Raw genomic sequence first — 24,657 nt, forward strand, 5'->3', positions numbered from 1 at the left:
AACACGTGACAAATCTGTTGGGCGATGGCCGATGGATACACCAAAATTTCTCAAATTTCTATGCCCTGCTGAAAGACGTTGCATTTTACTTGTACGCCTCCTCATCACAAAAAAAAGGAAAAAAAAAAAGAAAAAAGAAGTCAGATCAGAGCTTGCGCGCGAGCTGGATGAGCAAGTTGGCTTTCCTCTGCGCCCTGCTGGTGCCGTTCTTGGCGATCTTGGAGAGGTCCTCGTGGAGTCCGAACCTGAGCCCGTGCACCAGCAGCGGCCTGTTGTTGGTGCCCAGCTCCAGCAGCACCGACAGCGCGCACTCCTTGTTCTTGGGCGTGCTGTTGCCGTCCTTGATGAGCCGCACCAGCTTCTCCACGAACGCCGTCGTCCCGATCTCGGCGCGGCACGCGGCGTGCGATGACAGCAGCAGGAAGATGGACAGCGCCTCGTCCACCATGCCGAGCCCCTTGTCGTCCATGACCTTGACCAGCGCCGGCACGATGCCCGCCTGGGTCGCCCGGGCCTTGTTCTGCGGGCTGAGCACCAGGTTGAAGATGGCCGTGGCGGCGTCCTTCTTCCCACGGGCGGTGCCGCTGCTGCGCAGCAGCTCCACCAGCGGGGCCAGACCGCCCAGGCTCCCGATCGCGGCCTTGTTCTCGTCCAGCATGGACAGGCTGAAGAGCGTCGCCGCCGAGTTCTCCTGCGCCTCCGGGGTGCCGTTCCGGAGGATCTCGATGACCAGCGGGATGGCGCCTCCCCTGGCGATGAGCACCTTGTTCTTGTCGTCGATAGACAGGTTCAGCAGCGACGTCACCGTGTTCTCCTGCACCTTCTTGTCGGGGCAGGCCAGCAGGCCGATCAGCGCCGGGATGCCGCCGTTGTCGGCGATCAGCGTCCGGTTCTCGGGGCACTCCTTGGAGAGCCTCCGGATCTTCTTCACGGACTTGCGCTGCACGTCGGGGTGGATGGACGACATGCCTTCCACCAGCGACGGGATGTCCTCCTTGTGCTCCTCCGTCTCCGCGGCGGGCTCCGGCTCCCGCTTCTGCAGCTCCACCATGTGCTTGTCGCACCACTGCAGGATCAGGTTCTTGAGCGCGTAGTTGGGCGCCAGCGACAGGTGCGCCAATGGCTGCCGCGACTTGGGGCACGTCCTCTCCCCGCTGTCCAGCCACTTCTGGATGCTCCTCCGCTCGTACGTCTGCCCGCTGGCCACGATCACCGGGTCCGTCATGATCGCCAGCGTGATGGGGCAGAGGAAGTCGTTGGGGATCATCAGGGAGGGGCACTTGTCAAGGCTTTTGGGCATGGACACGTCGCCGCCCAGGACGTCCTTCCCGTCCACGCCGGCGATCTCCTTGAACCGGTTGAGAAGGTCCACCATCTGCCTGGTGCTGTCCGCCACCGCGTGCTGCCCGCCGCCGTTGCTGTTCCTGTCGTTGATGAGCTTCTTTATGGCCATCGTCTCTGCCCTCAGCTCCGCCAGCGTCTGCAGCTCCAGCTTCTTGGCGAGCCTCTCCAGGATGGCCCTGTCGGCGTTCCTCTCCTCCTCCTTGTTCTGGAGGATCACCATCAGATCCATTGACAGCTCCATGTCTTGAGTGTCCGTTCGCTTCTTGCACCTCGTCAGCTGCGCGTTCATCAGCTCCACCTGGAATTCATTCATGCATGACTCTGAATTAATGGCAGAGATCGACACACATGAAACATGCCCCGATGCTCATGCCAGCCGAGCTTACTTGCTCCTTGACCTCATCGGAGATGGCGAGCTCGGCGTACGGCATCCCGTCCAGCGCGCTGTGCATCTTCTCGTACACGTCGCGGAACTTGGCCAGCACCGTCTCGCTCTCAAGCGCCTGAAATGGAAGGAGAGAGAGGAGCGTCAGGCAAAGGCCGCAAAGACGTACGCATGCATTCAGTGATTGATCAGATCGGAGGGTCGTCGATCGAAACCGAACCAGGTAGATCTTGCTGCCGTCGTGGCACGATCGCAGCAGGCGACGCGCGGCGGCGAGCGCGCGGCCGAGCAGGGCGAGCCGGCGGTAGGCGTCGTCGGTGAGCCGGGGCGCGGCGTCGCGGAGCTCCTCCAGGAGCGGGAGGACGAGCTGCAGCCAGCGGAGGAGGTTGGCGCACTCCTTGCGGTGCGTGCGCCGGAACTCCGCGAAGGCGCGCGCCGAGTTCACGGTCACCAGGAGCTCCTCCACCAGGTCCTCGTCGTCCATCTCCCGCCCCATCGATGGCTCTGCGGGGTCGTCCGGGGACGATGGTGGCAACGTCGGTGGCGGCATGCGGCATCAAGCGCTCGATCGATCCGGCCACTGCACTGCCGATTGATCGGGACGACGATCGACAAGCAACAGGAACAGCAATGGGTGAAAGATGTGCGAAATTCCAGGGAAGGATCAGAAGTGCTCCGACGCTCTGGGCCAGACACGGCACAAGAAAATGGAGAATGCTATGTATAGTGCGCTGCCCCATGCATGCTGCAGCTGCCGAGCCAAAATGTATACCATCCCGGCCGCCCGACCTCCATTTCTGTTTCATTCTCTACTAGGAAATGGAACAAGGCAAGCCGGAAATAGTTATGCTTTGGTTGATCTCCTCTAGCTTAACTTGCAATCCCTATGAATTTTATTTATGATAATGATTCCACCCGGGCGTCCGTGCGGACAGACGCGTCTCCCCCGCTCGCTATCGCGTCTTCGCTCCCTCTCATCCGCACCCTGCCGAGAAAATAAAATTCCCCACCCCGCCCTCTCTCGCTTCTATCCGCCTCCAACGCGTTGTCCCGTCGCGCGCGCCCGCCTCCACCACGCTGCTTGCTCACACGCGCCCGTGCTCCACCGTGCTGCCTGCTCACCGTGGCCACCTCCATCGCTCTGAGAAGACGCGGTTGCCTCCACCAAGCCGGCGAGCCTCTACGACGGATGCTCCAGCAAGCAGACGAGGGAGGGGGGGTGAGCTTCGTGTGAAGCCGTCCCGTCGGTGAGTTGCCCGCGCCGCTAGCACACGACGAGCTCCATACGCCTCCGTCGGAGCTCCACAACGACAAGCCTCTTAAGTCCAAGCAAGAAGATGACATTGCGTTGAAAAGCCCATGTTGCAAAGGTATGTTAAGTGTTTCATGTTTCATCTGGATGTTGGAAGTGTTTCATCTTGATGTTGCAAAAGTAAATTGGGATGTTGCACATGTTGCAATGACTATACATGTATGTTTCAAGTGTATGTTCCGAATGTTTTATCTGTTTTTTCCATACGTATGTTTGCAAGCGTTTTATCAAGATGTTGCATATGTTTTTGAAAGTGTTTCAGACGTATATTCCAAATGTTTCAGCTGTTCTTGTACGTATGTTGCAAGTGTTTCATCTGAATGTTTCAAAAGTAGATATGATATTGCAGCAAGTGTTTCATATGCATATTTCAAGTGTTTCATCTGCCTTAAGACGTATGTTGCATCTGGATATTTCAAAAGTAGATCGGATGTTGCATGTCCCTCCTCGTTTTTCTGCCTCGCATCGGTGTCTCTTCCACCTCCGACGTTGACTATGCATCCGCCACCTCCCCTGTTTCTCGATGGTGGTGACGCGCGGGCCCGTGTGGGCGCGCGAAATGGCACGAAAACGACTTGCAGGCGCGGGCGTCCGGACGCCCGTCCGTACGGCCGTCCGTGCGCTAGTTGTTTGTAGCAGCTGATTTTCGTGCAGTCGTTGTAGGCAAACCAATGTCCATCGCCAGCCCAAGTAATCAAGCTTTTGGGAGAACTGGTGGGCCTAAAAACGAAAAAAAAAAAGGCTAACCTAGCCCACGGTGTTGTGCCGTGGATGTTCTTTGATCTACTAACCATGGCCTAGTGCGCCTCTTTTCCGTGGGCTCCACGAACCTTTGAGAGGGTATAAGGGTATGTTGATTTTGATCTGGTAATTAGCATGTCAACTGGCACATATAGATCCTTTTCTTCTGTACGACTTCTTCTCTTTTTCCCCCTTCCTTTCCTTTTGGACGGTGGTCATTCAAAAACACGCATTTGATTTATCAAGACTTAGCCATGTTGTGGCGTGGTAATTTTAACAATCACAGACCCAAACATACATATAAATGGATTAAATGCACCTACACATCTCCACTCACTCCTATAAATTTATGTACATGTACACCATACCCTTGTAAGCACCCTTCAGGAGGCGTTTGGTGCCGCTTCAGGAGCTGTTTTAGCACTTCACCAACCAAATCAAACTGCTTCAGACAAGAAGTCCCGCAAATACGGGTGACTAGAGCTATTACGCACAAGCTTCTCACACTTTCCTCTAATGTGTGTGGGCCCCAGCACAGGCAAGGGCAGATTTGCCCCGAGCCGGTGCGGAGAGGGACGGGGCAGGTGCTCGGCTAGAGGCCGCCGGGGGTGCTCAGATACAGCTGCTTCACCAGATAATAGATGTGTTGTGGAGTCGGAGAGGCGGTGGACTTGACGCAACCAATGAATACCATATGTAGCTAGGTGATTGTTGAACGCGTGAAAAGATTCATCAACCGATTAGCAACACTAAGGTCCTGGTTGGATCAACTAAAATAAATCACTAGTTGCTAAAAGAACTAGAATTGATCCAAACAACTCAACTAAGTCTGTAGCCTATTTAGAAATAGCAAACCATCCAGCTTATAAAAAGCTATTAGCCTTTTTTAATAGCTAATAGAGAACAGACCTTTCATCCGAAGTTAAAATGGGCTCTAGTCCCGGCATTTTTTACGCCCGGGACTAGAGAGACCTTTAGTCCCGGTTTGTGTGTCCAACCGGGACTAAAGGTCCCTGCCCAACGGCTACTGCGCTCGGCACAGTGGCAGGGGACCTTTAGTCCCGGTTGGAGACACCAACCGGGACTAAAAGTCCTCCAACCTTTAGTCCCGGTTGGTAACACCAACCGGGACTAAAGGTAGACCCTTTAGTCCCGGTTGGTAACATCAACCCGGACTAAAGGTCCCTCGATGGGTTAGTTCAAAAGGGAAGCATCCCATCCATTGTTAGATGTGTTGTGTAGGTGGGGTGGTAAGCTACGCGCGAGGCAATGCATGAGGTCTTGGGTTCGAATCTCACGGGACGCAGCGGTGGGACGCATTATTTTTTTTTAAAGCCGGGAGGACCTTTAGTCCCGGTTCCTGACCCTTTAGTCCTAGATGCTTGCTTCCGGGTGGAGAAGCAGGACTAGAGGGGGTTCCCCACCGGGAGTAAAGCCCATCTCTATATTAGTATATAGGTACATAAAAAGCTATGGCCTAAATCCCTCATAGTTTTTATAGGGAAAAAAATACTATCACAGCTTCTAAAAAGTTCTAGCTTCTCCAAACGAGGTCTAAATTGGCTTACACATCATTACATGTGGCCAAGGAACACATGGAAGAGATGAACCAGCGCATCCAAATCCGGACGTGTCGTACTACAACGAACGAAGCAGACAAAACTTTGCTGAGAAATTAGAAATTATAAAAAGCAGTGGTGTTTGAGGATGCCAAATAGCACTCCGGAGAGCCACAAAAGGAAAACCATGAGCTGCTGCTGCTGCAAAAAGTCTATACATACATGAGTATAATATGTTTTTGACAGAGAGCTACGTACATGTACTACAAGATTGCACCGCACCGGCATCCATCCTACACCTACACGGTGTTTTTGTCCATGATGGTCATTTTCGGCCGTGTCAATTCGATTGCATTGCATTCCAGGAGCCGCGAAAACGACGCTCATGTCCTGCCAGTGCCACATGCCATGAGCATGAGCAAGAGCAAGCGGGCAATTTGCGCCGGCATCGCTCTCCATCACAGCATGAGTGTCCCCACAGCACACCCAAGCGGGTCCCTCTCCAACTCCAACGGCGACGTATGCTAAGCCAAGTTACAACACGACAGCAATAGCCAATAGGGACTCGGAAAAAGTCAAATGGCGATTGGTCCATTATATTCGGGAGGATGGTACTGTAGTATCAACGAAACCAAAACAGGGGACGGCCTCACTCGGTTAACGCATCCACCTCAGCCTAGTTAGTCCGCGTTTAGTTCGCAAATTTTGAGAATTTGGCTACTGTAGTGTCGCGTTCATAAATTCGGGGTCTCTCGAGGACCGTCTTCCACGTCTGGGCTCGGCCCAGGAAAACAATATATATTTCATGGGCCGGCCCAAAAAACTAAAACACGGCGGGCCGGAAGAGAAGTCCAGTCATCGACCGGAAGGTCTACCCTTAAGAACAGGCGCCCGCCCGTCAACTTCTTCGGCCCACCTCTCCAACCGGAGCACTAGCTTCAGGCACCAGCCGTCTCCAAGCAGTCTCCCCAATCGGAAGGCTTGGCCCAAAACGCTGTTTCCTACTCCGACCCCGCGACTCCGACCCCACGACCGGGGCTCGTAGGAAGCCTGCTCACCGCTCTTCTCCGACCGACGCACCGAGAGCCGACTGGAGTCATCCGACCGGGGGCTCCCCGTTCGGAAGGAACCAGAAGACGTGCGGAGAAAGGCGAGGCATGGCTCACAAGTCCAAACCACTGTACCAGGGATCATACCCTGCACGAAACAGTGCTCTGCAGCCACCCTGACACAAAGTATTGTAGGGGCCGCTAGAACCTCCCATATGGTAAGCCCTCCGCGTGTCTCTGGACATCGATCGCGGTATGGGCTGTAGGATTTGCCATACCGGGTGAACATAGCGCGGCTCCTCACATGCCACAAAAGGCATCCAGAAGTATTTGCAGGTACCGGCGTCCATCCTTCCTGAAGAAGATAGCTCAACCCCCCATGCACATCTGACATCCTACAGCGACATCGACAGTATTGGGGGGCTTCAACAATTATTCAATTTTCATCACCGTAGGCAGCAAGGCTTAGAAATATCTGTACTCTCTCCCTCTCACCTGTAAAAGCCATCCCCTTCATCTATAAAAGGGGATGCGCTCCCTCCAACCAAGAAAGATCGACTTGACAAAGCTCAGACTCACTAGATCGACACCAACCCCTTACAAACGCAGGACCACCAAGTTCTGACCGCAGCCCTTCCGGTCAGAGCCATCCGAACCTCTTGTATACCTCCTCCTTTCTCCTTCTCGTTTATAACCCCACTACAGACTTTGAGCACCTGGGCTCAGGAATAAAGTCACCGACCGACCCCGACTAGACGTAGGGCATGTTGTCTGAACCAGTATAAATCCTGTGTCATTGAGTGTTAGGCCACCTCCGATCACAACGTACAGTAAAACTACAAATATTTACTAGTTGGTCACTTTCTACACTGACAGTTGGCGCCGTCCGTGGGGAAGACGCTGTACGTTCAACACCTTTTAGTCATCAGATGGCCCATTTTTCCACCACCCTCGTCGTGGCAGGCTCGGACGATACGATTCGCTTCGGCTCGCTGGAGTTCCCCGCACTCTCGCCCGCCAGGATGCGGGCTCCACCCGTCTTCAAGCCATCCCAAGCCTTCCGCTTCGGGAGCCTGGACTTCGTCGCCGACCGGCTCGGCGTACTTCACCTCCGCAAGGAGGCTCGCGACCCGGCACCCATCGGAGGGACGTCCTCCATCAACTCCGGGACACGTGACTTCAACGGCGTGGCATCTACGCTTCTTTCTGAGCAAACTCTCTGCTCAAACCCCGCTGTAAGTAATATGCGTACTACTCGCTCTTTATTCGCTATCTCTCACCAGTCACCCGGAGGAAATGTACCGCCCACGCCATAAACGCCATACGATCGGTTCCCCCATGGCCTTGCGTCCTCCGCGGACGCCTACGCTCGGGGGCTCCGAAGGATGCTGGCACCGTCCCCCTCACGTCCGAGTTCGTGGGAGTGGCGGGCTTCGTTCCTGCCATTTCCCACAAACTCCCGGATGGTGATGGCGAGAGCGACGGTTCAAGCATCGGTGCGTGGCACCCCGCCACTGTCCGTCCTGGGAGTGCGCTATGGCGGACGCTCCGCGACAACCGCCGATGGTTGCAGAGTCTGTGCAAACTCACACCCCTCTGGACCCGCATGCGGGAGCCCTCGCGTCTGCGCAAGCACACGCTGAGGAATTACGACAACGACGGTAGAATCAGCCACTACCTGCACCGGCGCCGTTGGTACAGCATGTTGCGCCCCACGTGCCTGGCCTGGCGGGTGGCGCCCGGGGTCGCGCTCGTCAGGTTCAGCACGACATCGTGAGCAAGGGGAACGATGTCCCACAATTCGCCCAGGTCGGCTAGAATATCGCTGCTACAGCAATGCTTCTCCGCGGTGTTCCCGAGCCTGTCGACCCTCAGGAGCGGGCAGTCTACTGGAACCTTCGAGTTCTAGTAGAGGCCGTCGTCGTCCAACAGGCAGAAAGCTCCGCACCACGACTCCGACCTGTGCCCTCTCTCCCCATCGGGGGGACGGAGAAGCACCAGCCGGATCGATCCGTTCGCTCGCCGCCACAGTCGGCAGGCTCGGCTCGGGGAGCGACAGCCGCGCCACGGTCCAACCAAGCGCCTGCTCCACACCAACCGCACCAGGACACTCGTAGCGTCGCTGGCAACCGTCGTCGGGCCCAACACGGCAACGACGTCCACCATACGGCAGCAAGCGACACGGACCCTGGCCGAACCATCGAGGGAAGCGGTGAAACGCACCCTAGGCGCGATCGCCGGCCGAATAACCGGAGCCCCAGCCCTGAGGGCCCTAGGCCATGGGCCTTCAGCCGGCGCATCCGAAGAGCACCGTTTCCACAGCATTTCCGGCCTCCCACCAACATCACCAAATACACCAGGGAGACGAACCCAGGCATCTGGCTCGAAGACTTCTGGCTCACCTATCGAGTCGGAGGGGTGGATGATGACTTTTTCATCATCCAATATCTTCCCATTTGCATGGGGGAACATGTTCGAGCATGGCTCGAATTCCTTCCACACGACAGCATCCACGACTGGGCAGACCTCAAGAGGGTCTTCGTCGGGAATTTCCAGGGGACGTACGTCCGCCCAGGAAACTCCTAGGACCTCAAAAGCTGCCAGCAGGAGCCCAGCGAATCCCTGCGAGATTACATCCGCAGGTTTTCCCAATGTTGTAACTCCCTCCCTGATGTCGTCGACACAGACGTCATCAGTGCTTTCCTCTCCGAGACAAACTGCAAGTCCCTGATCCATAAGCTTGGCTGCCTAAAACCCCGCACCACCCGTGATCTGCTCGACATCGCCACCAACCATGCCTCTGACGAGGAGGCGGTCGGAGCGGTCTTCAGCGGAGGCTGAGACAAAGGCAAGCCCAAGCGCGCGGATCTAGACGAAGGCCCCTCCACTCAGAGGGGCAAGAAGAACAGGAAGGATTAGCGCCAGTCGGACGACACCGCGTTGATCGCCATAGCTAAACGCGCGCCTAGGCAGCCCCAACAGGGGCTGCCTGACCACTTCAACAAACTCATGGATGGTCCGTGCCCCAATCACGCCTATCCCGTCAAACACCTCTACAAGGAGCGCGAGCTCCTCAAACGTTTTCTCCGACAGGCCGGCGCGCCAAAGGAGGGGGACGGCAAGGAGCTGGCAGTCAGGAGGGGTGGCGTGGTAGGCAAGGACAGGGATGGTTTCCCTGAACCTGAGGAGTGCATCATGATCTTTGGTGGGTCTGATGCCATCTGTTCCAAATGCCAGCATAAGGTACGCTACAGGGAGGCATACGCCGCCGAAACGGCCGTCCCCTCCTTCCTCAGCTGGTCGGAGTCTCCGATCACCTACGATCAGAGGGACCATCCCTCCCACGTCGCAAGACCAGGACGCTATCCGCTTGTCGTCGACCCCATCGTCCGCAAGAAGCGGCTTACGAGGGTGCTGATGGACGGCGGCAGCGGCCTCAACATCCTGTACATCGACACCCTCGATGCCATGTGCATCCCTCGATCGGAACTTCGCCCGACGGGCTCCCCCTTCCACGGGGTAATCCCGGGAGCACAGGCATACCTGCTCGGGCAGATCGATCTGCCTATCACGTTCGGCAGCCGAACCAACTTCCGCTCGAAGGTTCTCACCTTCGAGGTGGTGGACTTTCCAGGGTCCTACCACGCCATCTTGGGGCGGCCATGTGTAGGGTCGAGATGGTGGACTAGAGGGGGGGTGAATAGTCTTTTCTAAAATTAATCGCGTTGGCTAACCGAAATAAGTGTAGAATTAAAATGATCGGTCTAGCCAAGACTACACCCCTCCATCTATGTTCTCTAGCACCTTCCAAAGATACTAATCAAGCAACAAAGGTGCTGGGCTAGTTAGAGCTCACCTAACCAATTCTAGAAGCAAGGTCACACAAACCTATGCCGCTAGTACTTCAAGCATCAAGGGAGCTCCTACACATGCTAGTAAGCAAAAGCACAAAGCCACCTAATGCTCACTTAACAATGCTCAATAACAAGGCAACCAATGCCAAATTAGAGAGCGCAATTACTTAGCTACACAAACTAAGCAATGTGACTAACAAGGTTACACAAACCAAATTAGCCACGCAAGGAAGCTACTTCTATGCTACACAAGCAAGAAGGTAACTAGTAAGCTACACAAGCTAACTAATTACAAGAGCAACAATACAAGCTTAATGTATATGAAAATAATAGCAAGCTTGTGTAACGGGGATGCAAACCAACGGGAAGAACAAGGTTGACACGATGATTTTTCTCCCGAGGTTCACGTGTTTGCCAACACGCTAGTCCTCGTTGTGTCGACCGCTCATTTGGTGGTTCGGTGGCTAATTGGCATCACCCACCAAGCCCGCACGTCGGGCACCGCAAGAACCTACCCCAGAAGTGAGGGTAGCTCAATGACACGCTTTACTAAAGTTGCTCTTCACGGCTCCCACGGGGCGAGCACAATGCCCTCACAAAGCACTTCTCTGGAGCGCCGCACAAGCTTTTTGCGGGCTTCGACGGAGACCACCACCAAGCCGTCTAGGAGGTGGCAACCTCCAAAAGTAACAAGCACCACCGGCTTGCAACTCGATCACCTAGTGCCACTCGATGCAATCTCACGATGCAATCGCACTAGAATCGTTCACTCACATAATCGGATGATCACTATCAAGTATGTGTGAGATGGAGGGCTCCTAAGCACTCTCAAGCATGGACACAAAGTCCCCCAAGGTGCTCAGCACCAGCCATGGCCGAAGGCCACTTCTATTTATAGCCCCAAGGGCTAAACTAGCGATTACCCCTTCACTGGGCGTTTTTTGGGTCGACCGGACGTAGCACCGGACGCTGCACCAGACGCACCGGATGCGAATACCGGACGTGTCCGGTCGCTATACCAGGCGTGTCCGGTAGCTGTCTGACCGCCACGTGTCGTACCGTTGCCTCCAATGGCTCTCTGACAAGACGACCAGACGCTTAGCATGAAACGACCGGACGCTCAGCCGCTGTGTCTGGTCGAGTCCAGTAAGCCTCCAGAGCCTCTAGGAGAGTTTTTTATGTATAATATAGTGGAAGTGTAGATAGATGGCCAACGGGCCGGCCCGGCTCGGCACGGCACGGGCACGGGCCAGACATGGCCTGAAGGGAGTCGGGCCGGCACGGCACGCCGTGCCTCCTGGGCCGCGCCTCTCCGGGCCACGGGCCCAACCTTCGGCCCAGACACGGCACTGTGGACCATTTTTTGTGCCGTGCCGGCCCGTAAAGCATGCCCAGCTTAGTAGGCCATGCCTAACCTGAGGCCCGCTTCTAGGTTTTCAGCAGGGGAAGGGGACGGAAGGACGGAGGCAGGCGAAGGTCGAGCCAAGGCTGGTGCCCGTGGTGGCACCTTCATGCGGGTGTGCTCGAGGTCGATAGCACCCTCGCGGCGTCCACTGTGCGCTCGAGGGCGACGTCCTTGCAGCCAGCGCGGTGGCGCCCCATGGTCGCGCCCTCGCGGCCTCCGCACTCGAGGGAGTCAAGGCCGGTGCAGCGATCCACGTCGGTGTCCTCGCGGCCGTCTGGCAGCTCGAGTTGAGGTCTCGAGGAGAACCCACGGGAGACAGCGGAGTGGGAAGCGGCGCTGGGGTGCTGAGTGCATGAGCGTGAGTCGCGAGAGGGAAAAGGAAGAATGCGGCGCGGGTGGGGAAGGAGCGATGGATGGCCGGTGACTTAGGGTTGGGAGTTATGTTGGGCTGTAATGATTTTGGCCTTTTAGCCTAGTAGCGGGCCTGGTACGGGGCCGGTGCTATTTACTGGGCCGTGCCGTGCCAACCCACGTGCTTGGGGTGCGACCTAGGCACGGCCCTATACATCGGGCCGTGCCGGCCCGGGTCCGCACAACCTCGGACCATGCCATGCTTGGGTCAGGCAAAAAAAACGTGCTTCGGACCGGGCTATCGTGCCTGGAGCTGAGAAGAGCCATGATTGTCGTACTAGATTGCCTCCTCGACCCACGCCCCTGCTGAATGATGCGGCGGGGGGAAGAGAGACAAGATAAATCGCCGTCACTTCATTGCCGTCGCTGCTGCTTCTCTCCCAGGGCGGAGGCGAGGAGACAACGAAGCGCGCGGCACTCGGGCTCCTCGACGTCGGCCCTGGACCCAACCCCTAGGCCCCGGCCATGGTGTGGCCCCTTCTCTCCTCCTCCCACGGGCCACGGCTAGATCCCCGCGAGTAGGCCACAAAAGGCGCCCGCAGCCATGGCCCACATGGCCAAGTCACTGCCACCACCGCCGGATGGCAGGATGGAGGAGCAGAAGGACGAGGCCTAGAGGAAGTGTAGGGCGTCGAGGGCCAAGAGCATGGCATCGTCGACGTGGACTACCAGCGCCATATAGCCTATTCGGTTGGCTGGTGCTTGTCGTATACGATCGTAAATTTTCAGCCGGAACAATATTTTTCTCTTACACAAACCAGCCAGCAGTATTTCTTCACAAACTAGCAACGAAAGGAACCATCCAATAGAACAGGCTGATAAACGGAGGGTGAGCTATTGTGTGCTGTTGGCGGTAGCCAAGTTTGATTTTGTTGCCCTAAACCAGCATGGGAAAGAGCTCACTAGCAGCAGGCAAGATCCCCCTCCACTACGGCCATCCTCTCTGACGGCAGCCATTGTTCACAACGCAGAATGAATTACTGTGATGCCTACGCTACTTGGGGCGCGTTTAGTTCCGCCTAAAGTTGGCGCCGTCGGATTTCCAGCTGCACTGTAGCACGCTGTAGCATTTCGTTTGTATTTGGTAATAATTGTCCAAACATTGACTAATTAGGCTCAAAACGTTCGTCTCGCAAAGTACAATCAAACTGTGCAATTAGTTTTTGATTTCGTCTACATTTAGTACTTCATGCATGTACCGTAAATTTGATGTGACTTCTTTTTGTATAGTGCCAAATTCAAGAAATTGGGGGAACTAAACATGGCATCGGGGAAACCATCTTGAGCTCGCCTAATAGGATAGGATAGTTTTTCATGTGAACGAGGGATCTTATCAGATGACGGCTGGAGATGCTCTTGACCCGGTTTCCTGTACACCACTTGGCTACTCTGTCGTCCTTGAGCCCCTTTTTCTATAAGATCGCAAAGCGCGGATACGGAATACCCCTGATACCGGTGTGCTTAGCATGGCCCCGATTATAGCAAGATTTTAGGCGATTGAACTGTAGGAGAGAGAAGCCTAAAATGAAATGGCCACCTACTCCCTCTGTCCCATATTATCTGTCATTTCCGGTTTTCATCCCACAAATTTAACTCGATTTGTAGAAAATACGTACAATATTTATATTTCCAAATAAATTTATTAAAAAACTAGATTTAAAGATCTTTCCAATGATACTAATTATGTACCATAAATATTAATATTTTTATAATATATATTTTATGAAAGTTGTTTCTCAGAAAGCGAAAGCGACAGGTATTTTGGGATGGAGTGAGCAGGCTCGGCCAAATTATACCGTCCATCGTAGCCGAAAAGCACCTTTGGCTCGCTCGGGATGTCGCAGAGGAGCGCGAGCGCACCCGCAGGCCGCACACCATCACAGCAGGGAAACAACGGCAACTGGAAGGCCAACGCCGGCCGGGTCTGCCGTCCCCCTCCACCTCCATGCATTTGTATTTTGGGTTGGGTCGCTGGCGTTGATCCATGGGCGTCGTCCGATGAACACAACAGACCGTGGCATCCGATCCCCACAGAGACAGAGAATAATGCGCATCTGGCTCTGCACGGTCTGCACCTGCATCGCTAATTTATGAGACAAACCATCTTCCCAACGGTACCCGACCCGCAGTTGTTTACCGAACCTCAATCCAAAATTTCACGAGGAATTGATTGATATTCATCCATATGCCAGACTGTCACCAACTTTTTTATGTTGGAACTTCTCTGGTCCTTCTCCTGTCAGTTTTTTTTTTTAAAAATGGCTCTTGTGCAGTACTGTAACATGCTGCATCAAAAAAAAAAGTAGTGTAACATGCTTTTCTGATTCTTGTTGGACAGAAATTGGTAGCGAAATTGCGGTGTGCATCTTCGCTTCTGCACAAAAGAGAGGAATTGCTTTGCTCTTGCTCTGAAGGAGACGAGGGGGGGACCCACTGGCCCACTGCCGGACCAGCGGATGGTGCGGACTGTTCTGGGGGAGTGGACACCAGGAATCGCTGTCAGTGACAAGCCTGACTTTTCACGTGGCAACGGGCCCACCGACAGCGACCCTGCGCTCGCTCGCTCGCGGGACACTTCTCGTGCGCCTCTCCAGCCCGCTGTCGCTTTCGATCCCATCCCAATCCCGTCCCGTCCCATACCATGCTGCTGTTTCTTTCACACAAAAGCCCCTGCGCTTCCTGCTTATTACACTACGGAGTACTCCGTATGCCCTTTTCCCTTCGTCGTTCTAGTTTCTTTCCATTCCACCTCCACAATGGCAGGCAAACACACCGGACAGAACAGAACAGGGGATGGGATGGGAAGGGCCTGTTTGATACGAACCTGGACGCAAGATGCCTGGCTAGCCAGGAGCTCGCCTTGGATAAAGCCCCGAGAGCTTGATTGACTCGGGCAGCCGTGCATACGCCCAGGCGATGGAAAAAGTCCGCCGGACTCAGGCTGTGTAGTTTGCCTGGTCTAAACACATAAAGTATATTTATTGATATTAATGGTCACTTGATTAATTCCATAAGACTATGATTACACAAGGTTCTTCCTCTCCTTTTTTCCACGTATAAACGCTAACATAGTATATAAGATACCATAAATTATTGTATATTTGTACAGAAAAATATTAGTGTAATTCGAAACTGAGCACCTTGCACTGGCATGAGTGTTGTCTCGCCTAATCACCATGATTAGCTAATGGAATAGGAGTCACGTAGCGACAATTTTGTTTACTATCTAAACACAAAAATAATTTTTTTGTCTTTACTGATCTCTTTCTACTATAATTAAATACGTATAGAGATATGTCATTAGAAAAAAAATAATTTTAAATTAATATTTTAACAAATAATAGATAATTAACTTAAGTTATTTATTTAGTAAACACACAATAATAACGTTCATTAATCATATACAAACAATAAAAAAAAAGTAAAATTTTACTCGTATAAACATTCTCAGGCATAGGCATCCTAACCAAAATAGACTTTCTCCGACCTTGCCTCGTCAGATAAAACCCATCGGAGGAACTTCCAGACAACACTTTTTTGTCATTCAAACATGCCCGAAAAAAAGGCCAGAGGCAGGCAACGAGAGAGCTGCTGTCTACTACGGGAGAACTGACAGAAAACTACTACGTACATTTCCATTTTACAAAATTTGCAGAAACGGCCCCCAACTGGGCACTGCCGAGTTTCCTTCTTTATTGGGTTCCCCGCAGCCCACCGCGGCCCCCCGGCCCGCCCTAGGCCCAGTGGTCCGTAGGCTCGGTCCACCACGGCAGCGACGGCGGCGGCTGCAGGTCCGCGAAGAAGCCCCCGCACGCCGCGTCGTCGTCGCCCAGGAACGCCGCCTCGTCCTCCTCCACCTTCAGCAGGTGCCCGTGGAAGAACACCTCGCCGTGCTGGAGCTGGAGCTGCGGCGCCGACGCGCCGACCACCGCCGCCTCGGCGGTCACCGCCGGAGAAGGAGGCTTCTCCGGCGTCGTCTCCGCGTCGTTCACCACCCCGCTGGAGTCGCTGTCGGACGATCCCTGCGCTGTCATGGCCGCCCCGGCGGCGGGGGCCTCGATGTCGGACGCCGCTGGCTCCTCCTTCACCGACGAGAAGGCGTCCTCGTCGCCCAGCTTCGCCTTCAGCTCCTTGATCTGCCACGAGCCACGGAACTCATATTCATAAACAATCACAAGCAAAACAAACGCTATAAAGAATCTTTTCTCTTTCTTTTTGGTGTGCACCGTGCACGCGAGGAAGAGGATTTTCTCCGGAACTGGAACCAAGTAGAGTGTTATGTACGACGCACCTCGGCGAGCAGCGCGTCCTTGTCGCGCCGGAGCGCGTCGTGGTCGGCGCGGAGCGCGTCGTACGAGTGGCGCAGCGCCGCGTAGTCGCGCTCCAGCTGCTTCGTCTTCCAGCGGGCGCGCCGGTTCTGGAACCACACGGCCACCTGCCGCGGCTGCAGGCCCAGCTCCCGCGCCAGCCGCGCCTTCCGCTCCGGCTCCAGCTTGTTGTTCTCCGTCTCGAAGCTCCGCTCCAGCGCGCGCACCTGCTCCGTGCTCAGCCGCCGCTTCTTCTCGCCGAAGCCGATGCCGTTGCACAGCACCATGTCCTCGTCGGCATCCTCCATCCCGACGCCACCAAAGCCATCGTCTTTATTGTTCCAAACAACAAACCCAACATATATCAGCCAAACCGGAAGGAGGCACTGCAGAATCGCCAAGAGAGAAAGAGATGAGCACAAGTTAGTAGTATTACCACTGTGAACCATCGGAAGGGGGCCGGGACCGCCGCCGCCGCCGGAGATGGAACCGCTCGGTCTCTTCATGCTCTATCGACTGTCGCTGCTGCTGGGTGCGAAATTCTCAGAGATTCCCAAGAGGAGGTGGGAGGGGCTCTGATCGAGAACCAAAGAGAAGGAAGGATCACAGACAGAAGGGCCTCCCTTGGGTCAGGGGAAGGGCAACCGGGGGAAGGGGAATGGGGAGAGGCCGGGGTGGCGCCTCCGGTGATGCTTCTCCTCCGTCTTGCTGTGACCACCACCCAGGACCGTCACCATGGCTGGCTTGTCTTCTTCCCCAGCTCGGATCCAATCCAAGCGTCTCCTAGTACAACTGAGAGCTACTTGGGAGGTTCCTGAGGTTTCTCATGATCGCCTTGTTGGGAGGCTCTGTCTCACTGCGTGTGTGTAGTACTGGAGTGGAGTGAGAGGTTCTCTTCTCTTGGGGGCTGGCTCTCTCCGGTTACTATTTTCGGCCTGCCGCAACTACTGCGTGCTTAAAATACGAGCGGATGCGTAGCGGAGAAGTGGGAGGAGACTGGAGAAGTGGAGAGGGCAGAGCTCGGGTTGGTCACTGTTCAGGTTACCTGGGATGGTATGAGCCAGGTGCCCTGGTGGTGTAAAAATGACCATGGTTAAGGCTGACTTGGCGATCAGTGAGGATGGTTGGGGTGGAGGCGCCAACTAGGCTGCGTTTAGTTTGCGAAATAAAATTTTTTGGATGTCACATCGGATGTTTCGGGGATGTTGGAAGGGGTTTTTGGATACCAGTAAAAAAAACTAATTACATAGCTCGCCTAGAAACGGCGAGACGAATTTATTAAGGCTAATTAATCCATCATTAGCGCATGATAGTTACTGTAGCACTTATGGCTAATCATGGACTGATTAGTCTTAAAATATTCGTCTCACGATTTCCAACCAAACTGTGCAATTAGTTTTTTTCGTCTATATTTAATACTCCATGCATGTGCCGTAAGATTCGATATGATAGTTTGGGGTGAAAATTTTTGAGAACTAAACCAGGCCTTAGTATCCCAGCAAAGTCGAGTTAGTGTGGTGGTACTAGGAGCAAGTGTTAGGGATGCAGTCGGAGGATGTAAATTTGGAAAGGATAATATCACCGTAAGAGTGGTGAGCAATTGGAACGAAATGTCAGGCAAAGAAAAAGTAGAACCAAGGAAATAAGTGAATTTGTAAATGTTATATCATGGTTTGTTGTTTAGAAAATAATAGGATGTGAAGAAGGAAGAGGCATTCGAACGGGAGCTGTGATAAATACTAACCTCTTATTTTTCGAGCCTCGATGCATTAGTCACATGAGAATTAGAGAGTAATTGGTTGTCCTCTTGGGTTTGGACAATGACTTTGATTATAATCGGGCTTCAAGGGAAGTTCGTAGAGCAGCTCCACGAAAACTTGAGTTTGTGGAGCACCTCTCTAGGTGATATCACAACGCCATTTTTTTCGAGTGTGTGGAGCCGAACTTGACTAAAAACATGGAGTGGAGCGGTCCCAAACACCCGCTTAGAAAAACACCTATTTTCAGTCAAAATGGCAGGTAGCATCACCCTTGTTTTAATGGTTTTACTCTCTGGTATGTTTCCAAAGTCGAATTGTTTTAGATTTGTCTAGAGTCAAAATTTCTTTAGCTTTTATATAGATTTCTTTAAATAAACGCGATCGAAGTTATATAAGTTTGGTTTATGACAAAACTGAAACGATTTACTCTATCTGTAATTATAATGTAAAGCAGAGGTAGTACAGTACATGCTACGTGCAGTAGGGAAGTGGAACAGAGTTGTGTGCAAGTCTTCTACTGTACCTGTGCTCGTACTCGAAACGAAAGCAAGCAGTTGGTGCATGTGGCAAACGTACTCGCAGATGATGCCACGAAGCGACGACCTTTGGTTGTGCAGCACTGTGATGGTTGCAAAAGGCATTGACCGACTCCGACTGCAACTCTCACGAGCACGACCCACACTACTCTTCACTCTCAGAGGCTGCTCACGCCAGGAGCCATGCCGAGCAGCCGGGCGGGCGTAGGTAGAGGTAGGAAAGGGCGTGGGACGGACAAGGCGAAAGCAATGGCGGAGCCCAGACGCGCTGCCCCTCCCTTCTTCCTCCGCAAGACGCCAATCCATGCGCAGCTTTTTGGGGGAAACGCCAAACAGTGGAGCCGCTTGCTTCCGCACCCTTTTGCCCGCGCGGGCCGCCCCGCCCAACCCCATCGGCCAACCTTTCCGGCTTTTCCACAGTGGCGGAGCCCCCATCGGCCTCTCGCCGTCGTCGGGCGGGGCGGGGCGGGGTAGCTTCTGAACCAACCCCAACTAGGCAGTGACGCTGGCCATCCTAGTCCCTCCCCGTCCTCGATAGCGAGCCGATGCTCACCTAGATGCAAACGCGAAGCGGTGGACGGTGAAGTGATGAACGGAGACGTGGTCCCGAGCTCCCTCTATGGCGGCGGCGGCAACCATGTTCCCATGAACAAAGGCACAAATGAAGTGAACGACCCAAAGGATGGGCATCAACAACTCACCACGAAGCTACCTGTGGTGGTGGCTTGACTGGGGACGGGCCGGGTGAGTCCGGCCATGCGCTCACAGCAAGCTCCGTGACGGGTGGCGGTGGCACGACCGTGTCAGCGGCGCCGGGAAGGCAGTGGCTGTAAAAATGGGGTGTGCACGGGATGGTGGGGAATAGGGCGAAGACACAGTGCCACAGAATTGAATGGAGATGGACGGTGCGAGGCGAATTGGATGAGCGTTGCCGTTCGGTCTTAAGATGGCCGACGGCGGGGAATCTTCAAATTGAGGCTCGACACGGTACGGCTGCAGCAATGGGTGAGCTTGGCGCGTAGCTATGTTCCCAATTGAGCTTTTGGCTTGCGCAATTACTTGGATTGGACCGGCGCGACGCCAATTAAGGCGGTGGTGGATGGGGAGCACGGCGTGGCGCTTGCCACTAAATAGAAGAGGACAAAGGCGCCACAGGGAACGGCTCCACGTGCAGGCAAAGCAAGGGCGGCAGAGGCAGTAGCATGGGGCGGCAGCGGGCGTTGTGCCGCCTTGGCGGGACGCGGATGCCAGGCAGAGCAGAGGCACGTGGAGGTGCCGCGAACCTACGCACGCATTGTGCCCGACGTGACGACGCAGCGTAGAGGAACGTGCGCGTGCTGTGGCGCGATGGTGATAGTGCGAGGCACCACGGTGATGGGACGGCGGCGTGCTATGGCGCGGCGGTGACAGCGCGAGGCAGGCGCCCAAGCGGCAGCGGACCGGCCAGAGCAACGGGCCCGCGACGGCAGCAGCAAGGACACTGCGGGGTGGAGCGGCCAGGCCAACTGACCCCAGCGTCCCACCGAGCGCGGTGATGCGCGTGCGTGCTTGCGCGCGTGCGTCGGGCGGCCGACGCTGCGACGCCAAGTGCCGAGGCACGGTGACCGCGTCCACGCGATAAAACCGGCTGGGAACGTTGTGGACACGATCTTTAAAGCGTTCGAAAAAACCCCAAAACGTTGATCTAATCGCCAAACCACCTATGCAATTCCTAAGAGGGCATATTAAGCTACTAAAACAAGCCCTAATACCCCATCACTTCTTAACCCGATTACCCTACAAAAATTACCAAACTTAGCCTTGTCAAACCATTTTCCGACTTAAGAAATTTGACTAAGTCTTAATCGGATTCACGTCAACTTCGATTTCCAAACTATTAGGTATGCTAGCTAGTGAATTCCTTTCTTGACCGCAGGTATTTCGTCGCCATCTATAAAGTTCATACTTCCAACTTTACTAAAGTTCCGTATATACATTCTAAAGTGTTTTCGTTCAATAAAAATTCACGAACATCGGTACTTGATAATTTTATACGTCACGAACGACCTTTCGTTAAGCATTTCCGTTGGTCCTTTTAAGTTGCGTAAATTGATTCACACACTATATTACATACAATGACACATAATCATAATGCTCATGACATGTTTTAGCAAAAGATTTTACAGTGGGTGTTACAGGATAGCCAGCCCTAGCCTGATTCCAGCCCATCTTCAGGCAACCAAACAGGCTAAAATTGGCTCTAGGGAGGCTGGCTGGGGTTGGCCGTGTTTGTTTCTGCTTCGGTGCTTCCTTTGAGTGCACCCAGCTCTGTTCTGTTCCGGTATGAAATGATGCCCAACTGATTGGTTAGTTGACTTGCCACCAACGATGAATGATGGCCGGTGGCGAATCTAGGATAAATTGTCGCCGGGTCGACACATACTCATGACCAAACTTACACTAATCTAAAGCGGGCATAATATAGATATAAATACAAATACCAATGATATATTGCAAAAACTAAGCATTCATAGAGATAAAACTAGTAATGACGTCATCTGAGAAAATAAACTCTTTACAGTAACAATAGTGGTTACCTCTTATAACTTCACTCTATGGGTAGTCATCCATATTCTGCGAACTATATATGATCATCATTTGGAATAGCATAAAAAATTCTTGTTCCACAGAGCTATTGATGTAATCATTCATAAATCCGTCCCCAATACGATTCCACCATGGACTACCAAGCTCAAAAATAGTATCCAATTGAGCAAATACTGCACCAGCTCACACATTGTCAATGTAAATATGAAGCTGAAGACTAAGATCTTTTAGCTCATTTGAATTAAAATTAGCAGGATTCACACTTATATGATTAAAAAAAGCTAATTTCTTTGCCTGGCATCTTGCTGAAATGAGCCAATGGGGAGTAGATCGAAGACAGCGTAACTTTTGAGCGGTCACACCGAGTCCGTGAGTCGGCAGGATGCAGCGACGCCGATGCGCCAGGTTGTGAGGCGCGAGTACGAGTGCGACGCTGGATGCCGATGCGAGTGTGCGACGCTGGGTTGCTCATCGCTGGCACGTACGCCGTGACGCCAACCGCTAGAAGCCGAAAGGGCGCCGTGCCATCTTTGCGAGTATGCCAGAGATAAGGAGAGAAACCGATCAACAAGGCAACGGAGAGTTTGTCTGTTGTCGTTTGAGCTTATGAAACTTCTGGGCTGTTGACTGTTGTTTGTGACTAGTGTCCTTGAGTCCAGATCCACGTAGTGGGCTGCTTGCAGGGCTTCAAAACTCTATCGTGACTTTACTTGATGACTTCTGAGTTGGACTATGTGCTGCTCATCTACCGGGGTCAGTTCCTAATTTTGCCGGGGTCAAGCACGGCCAGGTAAGATACGTTTAGGGGGATTCTCACGAGGTTATTGGGGTCTGCCGACCCCGACGATACGAGGCAGATTCGCCCCTATAATGATGGCCTTATTACGATGCCATCCGTCGCCCGTCCCCCAACTGCTCAAGTGCCTTTTCTGCAACATGATGATATCCGTTATCCGCAGTTGCCTGCCCTCACAAAGAAAACGTCGTTGGCTGGTTCGGAGACATGGCGATATATATAAACAGGGACGTTGAGACCTGACACGCCCAGACGACAGAGGGTCGTTTGGTCAGAATCGCCAAACTACTCCCTCTGTCCAAATTTAAGTGCTCGTTTGCACTTCAAAAGTTTTCCCAAATTAATCGGTTCTCATAAGCCGGAACGAGCGCAACAGTAGTTTGGAACCATGGAAAGTTGAGACGGAGCAATGCTGTACTCGTAGTATTTTATTTCCTCTACGGAACGAGCGGCCGTGCACGGCTTGACAATATGCGTGGTTTATAACGTCTGATCCCTATAGGACGGCAGCGTAGGGGTAGAAAGGTAATTTGTCACCTCCACTGAGCTGCTGCGTTCGAACCTAAGCATGCGGTTATCGCTCTAGCACACCACAAAACCACGGCCACACCCGAGTGGAGCAGTCTCTAATATTTATAGAATAATACTATAATAGTGGCATGGCATTGCACACCAGCTAGCTAGCGTTTTGGCTTGGATGATGAGACACAAGCCGGCCACAGTAAAACACAAATAGGGAGCTAGTAATTCGCAGGATTTTAAAGAAGAGTAGAAAAAATATAAGTCAGTCCAGCCTTTGTGCAAAGCACAAGGGGATTTTTGCTTTTTAGTATTTCCTTCCGAGAGCAGCGAACAGAGTTGTGTCCAAGTCTACTGTAGACTTGCGTGGACGTGGCAGATGCTGTGCACAGAAGCTAGTATTCTCTTCTCTTGTGCTGTGTCGAGTCAGTGGCGGCGCCTTTTAAGCTTTTGCAGTTGGGGCCTGAGTGAGTGATTCACTCTCACTGAATGATTCCATTTCCGGAGCAATATCAAGGAGGCTTGTGGTGATCGCTGCTGCTGCATCCTCTCCTGCTTCTCCTTCTTCTCTCTCTCTCTTTGAGACTGGAACTTTATTGATAAAGGCAAAAGCGCTGCTCCTTTTTCTGGTTGTCAATGCCTTGTTTTCTTTGGCTATATACAACTTGGCAGAAGGCACTGAATCATGACAGCGGCGGTGGGGCTCTGCTGGATACTGCAGCGTGTTGATTCTTATGATCGTCTGGAGTAGATTGAGTGAGTGAGTCCTTTTCGATTCGGGATAAACAAGCCTGATCCGACCTAAAACATTAACCGAGAGAGAGAGAGTGAGGGGTGCAGAGGTAGCTAACCATCGATGGACTTGGTTGAGGAGCTCGCCATGGCGACGGTGTCGGTGAGGTCCGAAGAGTGGCGGCGCGGATGACGGCGAGTCGAGGAGGACAGTGGCGGCGCTTCCTATCGCTTCAGCGGTGCCCTCTTAGATCGGATTAGGGTTAGAAATATAGGTGGGGTTTATGGCGGCTGCGGTAAACCTTGTACTCGGTGCCCCGGCCCCCACCTTCCCCTTTATAGTGCTGCGCGACGGGGGCCCACCAACCATGATTGGGTTGGGCGTCCCCGATCAGGGCACGGATCAAAGGCCCAAATTGGTCGTTGGACCAACTTGGTGGAGATCAACCTAACATTCTCCCGCTTGATCTCACCTTATGACTTAAACTTAAAATACTTATCTCTTTTTTTCATTCCATCACAGATTAGCACATAGAACGTGCCTCGTCACAACAGTTAGTACCATTGGATTAACAGTTACAATACACCTCTCTGTTTTGAAACAGATTCTCATCTAGGCCTTTATTGTCTAGGAATCGTAGGCTTTCCCGTAAACCCATGCCGGCTAGGTGTTCTCTGAACACATTGGGTGGTAAGCCTTTTATAAGCGGATCCGCAAGTATTTTCTTTGTACTTATATGCTCGAGACTAATAGAATGATCCCGGACTTTGTCTTTCACAGTATAAAACTTTATGTCAATGTGTTTGTCAGCACCATTTGACTTATTGTTATGAGCATAACATACTGCTGGCTCATTGTCATAGTACAACTTGAGTGGCTTATGAATGTCATCGACCACTTTTAACCCGGTCATAAATTTCTTTAGCCAGTTCACCTGCCCCGTGGCCTCATAACATGCTACAAACTCGGCATACATCATGGACGATGCAGTGACGGTTTGCCTGGAGCTTTTTCACAATATAGCTCCCCTGTGAGAGTAAATACATAACCTGATGTGGATTTTCTATTATCTACATCTCCCGTAAAATCTGAATCTGAATACCCTTCTATATGTAGGAAATCAGATCTTCTGTATGTTAGCATGAGATATTTTATGCCTTGCAAATAACGCAAAGCTTTCTTTACCATTCTCCAGTGTTCTATTTTTGGATTACTCTGATATTTTCCATGTACCCTGATAACAAAAGCCAAGTCAGGACGTGTACATACTTGAACATACTGTAAGCTTCCTACAGCTGAAGCATATGGAACCGCTTTCATCCGATCAATCTCATATTGGTTCCTGGGACATTGGAATTTC

At 53.0% G+C, this 24,657-nt stretch overlaps 2 protein-coding genes across 2 annotated transcripts; both read right to left on the reverse strand.

Annotated features, from left to right (window-relative positions):
• Positions 1-76: 76 nt before the first annotated feature.
• LOC136501798 (U-box domain-containing protein 15-like) lies at positions 77-2,397 on the reverse strand. Its single transcript, XM_066497333.1, has 3 exons — positions 1,950-2,397; positions 1,731-1,847; positions 77-1,642 (listed from the first exon to the last, which is right to left on the reverse strand). The coding sequence occupies exons 1-3, from the start codon at positions 2,277-2,279 to the stop codon at positions 146-148; spliced, it is 1,944 nt and encodes a 647-aa protein (XP_066353430.1). The 5' UTR covers positions 2,280-2,397; the 3' UTR covers positions 77-145.
• A 13,183-nt stretch (positions 2,398-15,580) lies between these two features.
• LOC136500593 (homeobox-leucine zipper protein HOX20-like) lies at positions 15,581-17,393 on the reverse strand. Its single transcript, XM_066495978.1, has 3 exons — positions 16,804-17,393; positions 16,352-16,698; positions 15,581-16,196 (listed from the first exon to the last, which is right to left on the reverse strand). The coding sequence occupies exons 1-3, from the start codon at positions 16,871-16,873 to the stop codon at positions 15,795-15,797; spliced, it is 819 nt and encodes a 272-aa protein (XP_066352075.1). The 5' UTR covers positions 16,874-17,393; the 3' UTR covers positions 15,581-15,794.
• Positions 17,394-24,657: the final 7,264 nt, after the last annotated feature.

Source organism: Miscanthus floridulus, chromosome 13, assembly GCF_019320115.1.
Source record: "Miscanthus floridulus cultivar M001 chromosome 13, ASM1932011v1, whole genome shotgun sequence".
NCBI lineage: Eukaryota > Viridiplantae > Streptophyta > Magnoliopsida > Poales > Poaceae > Miscanthus > Miscanthus floridulus.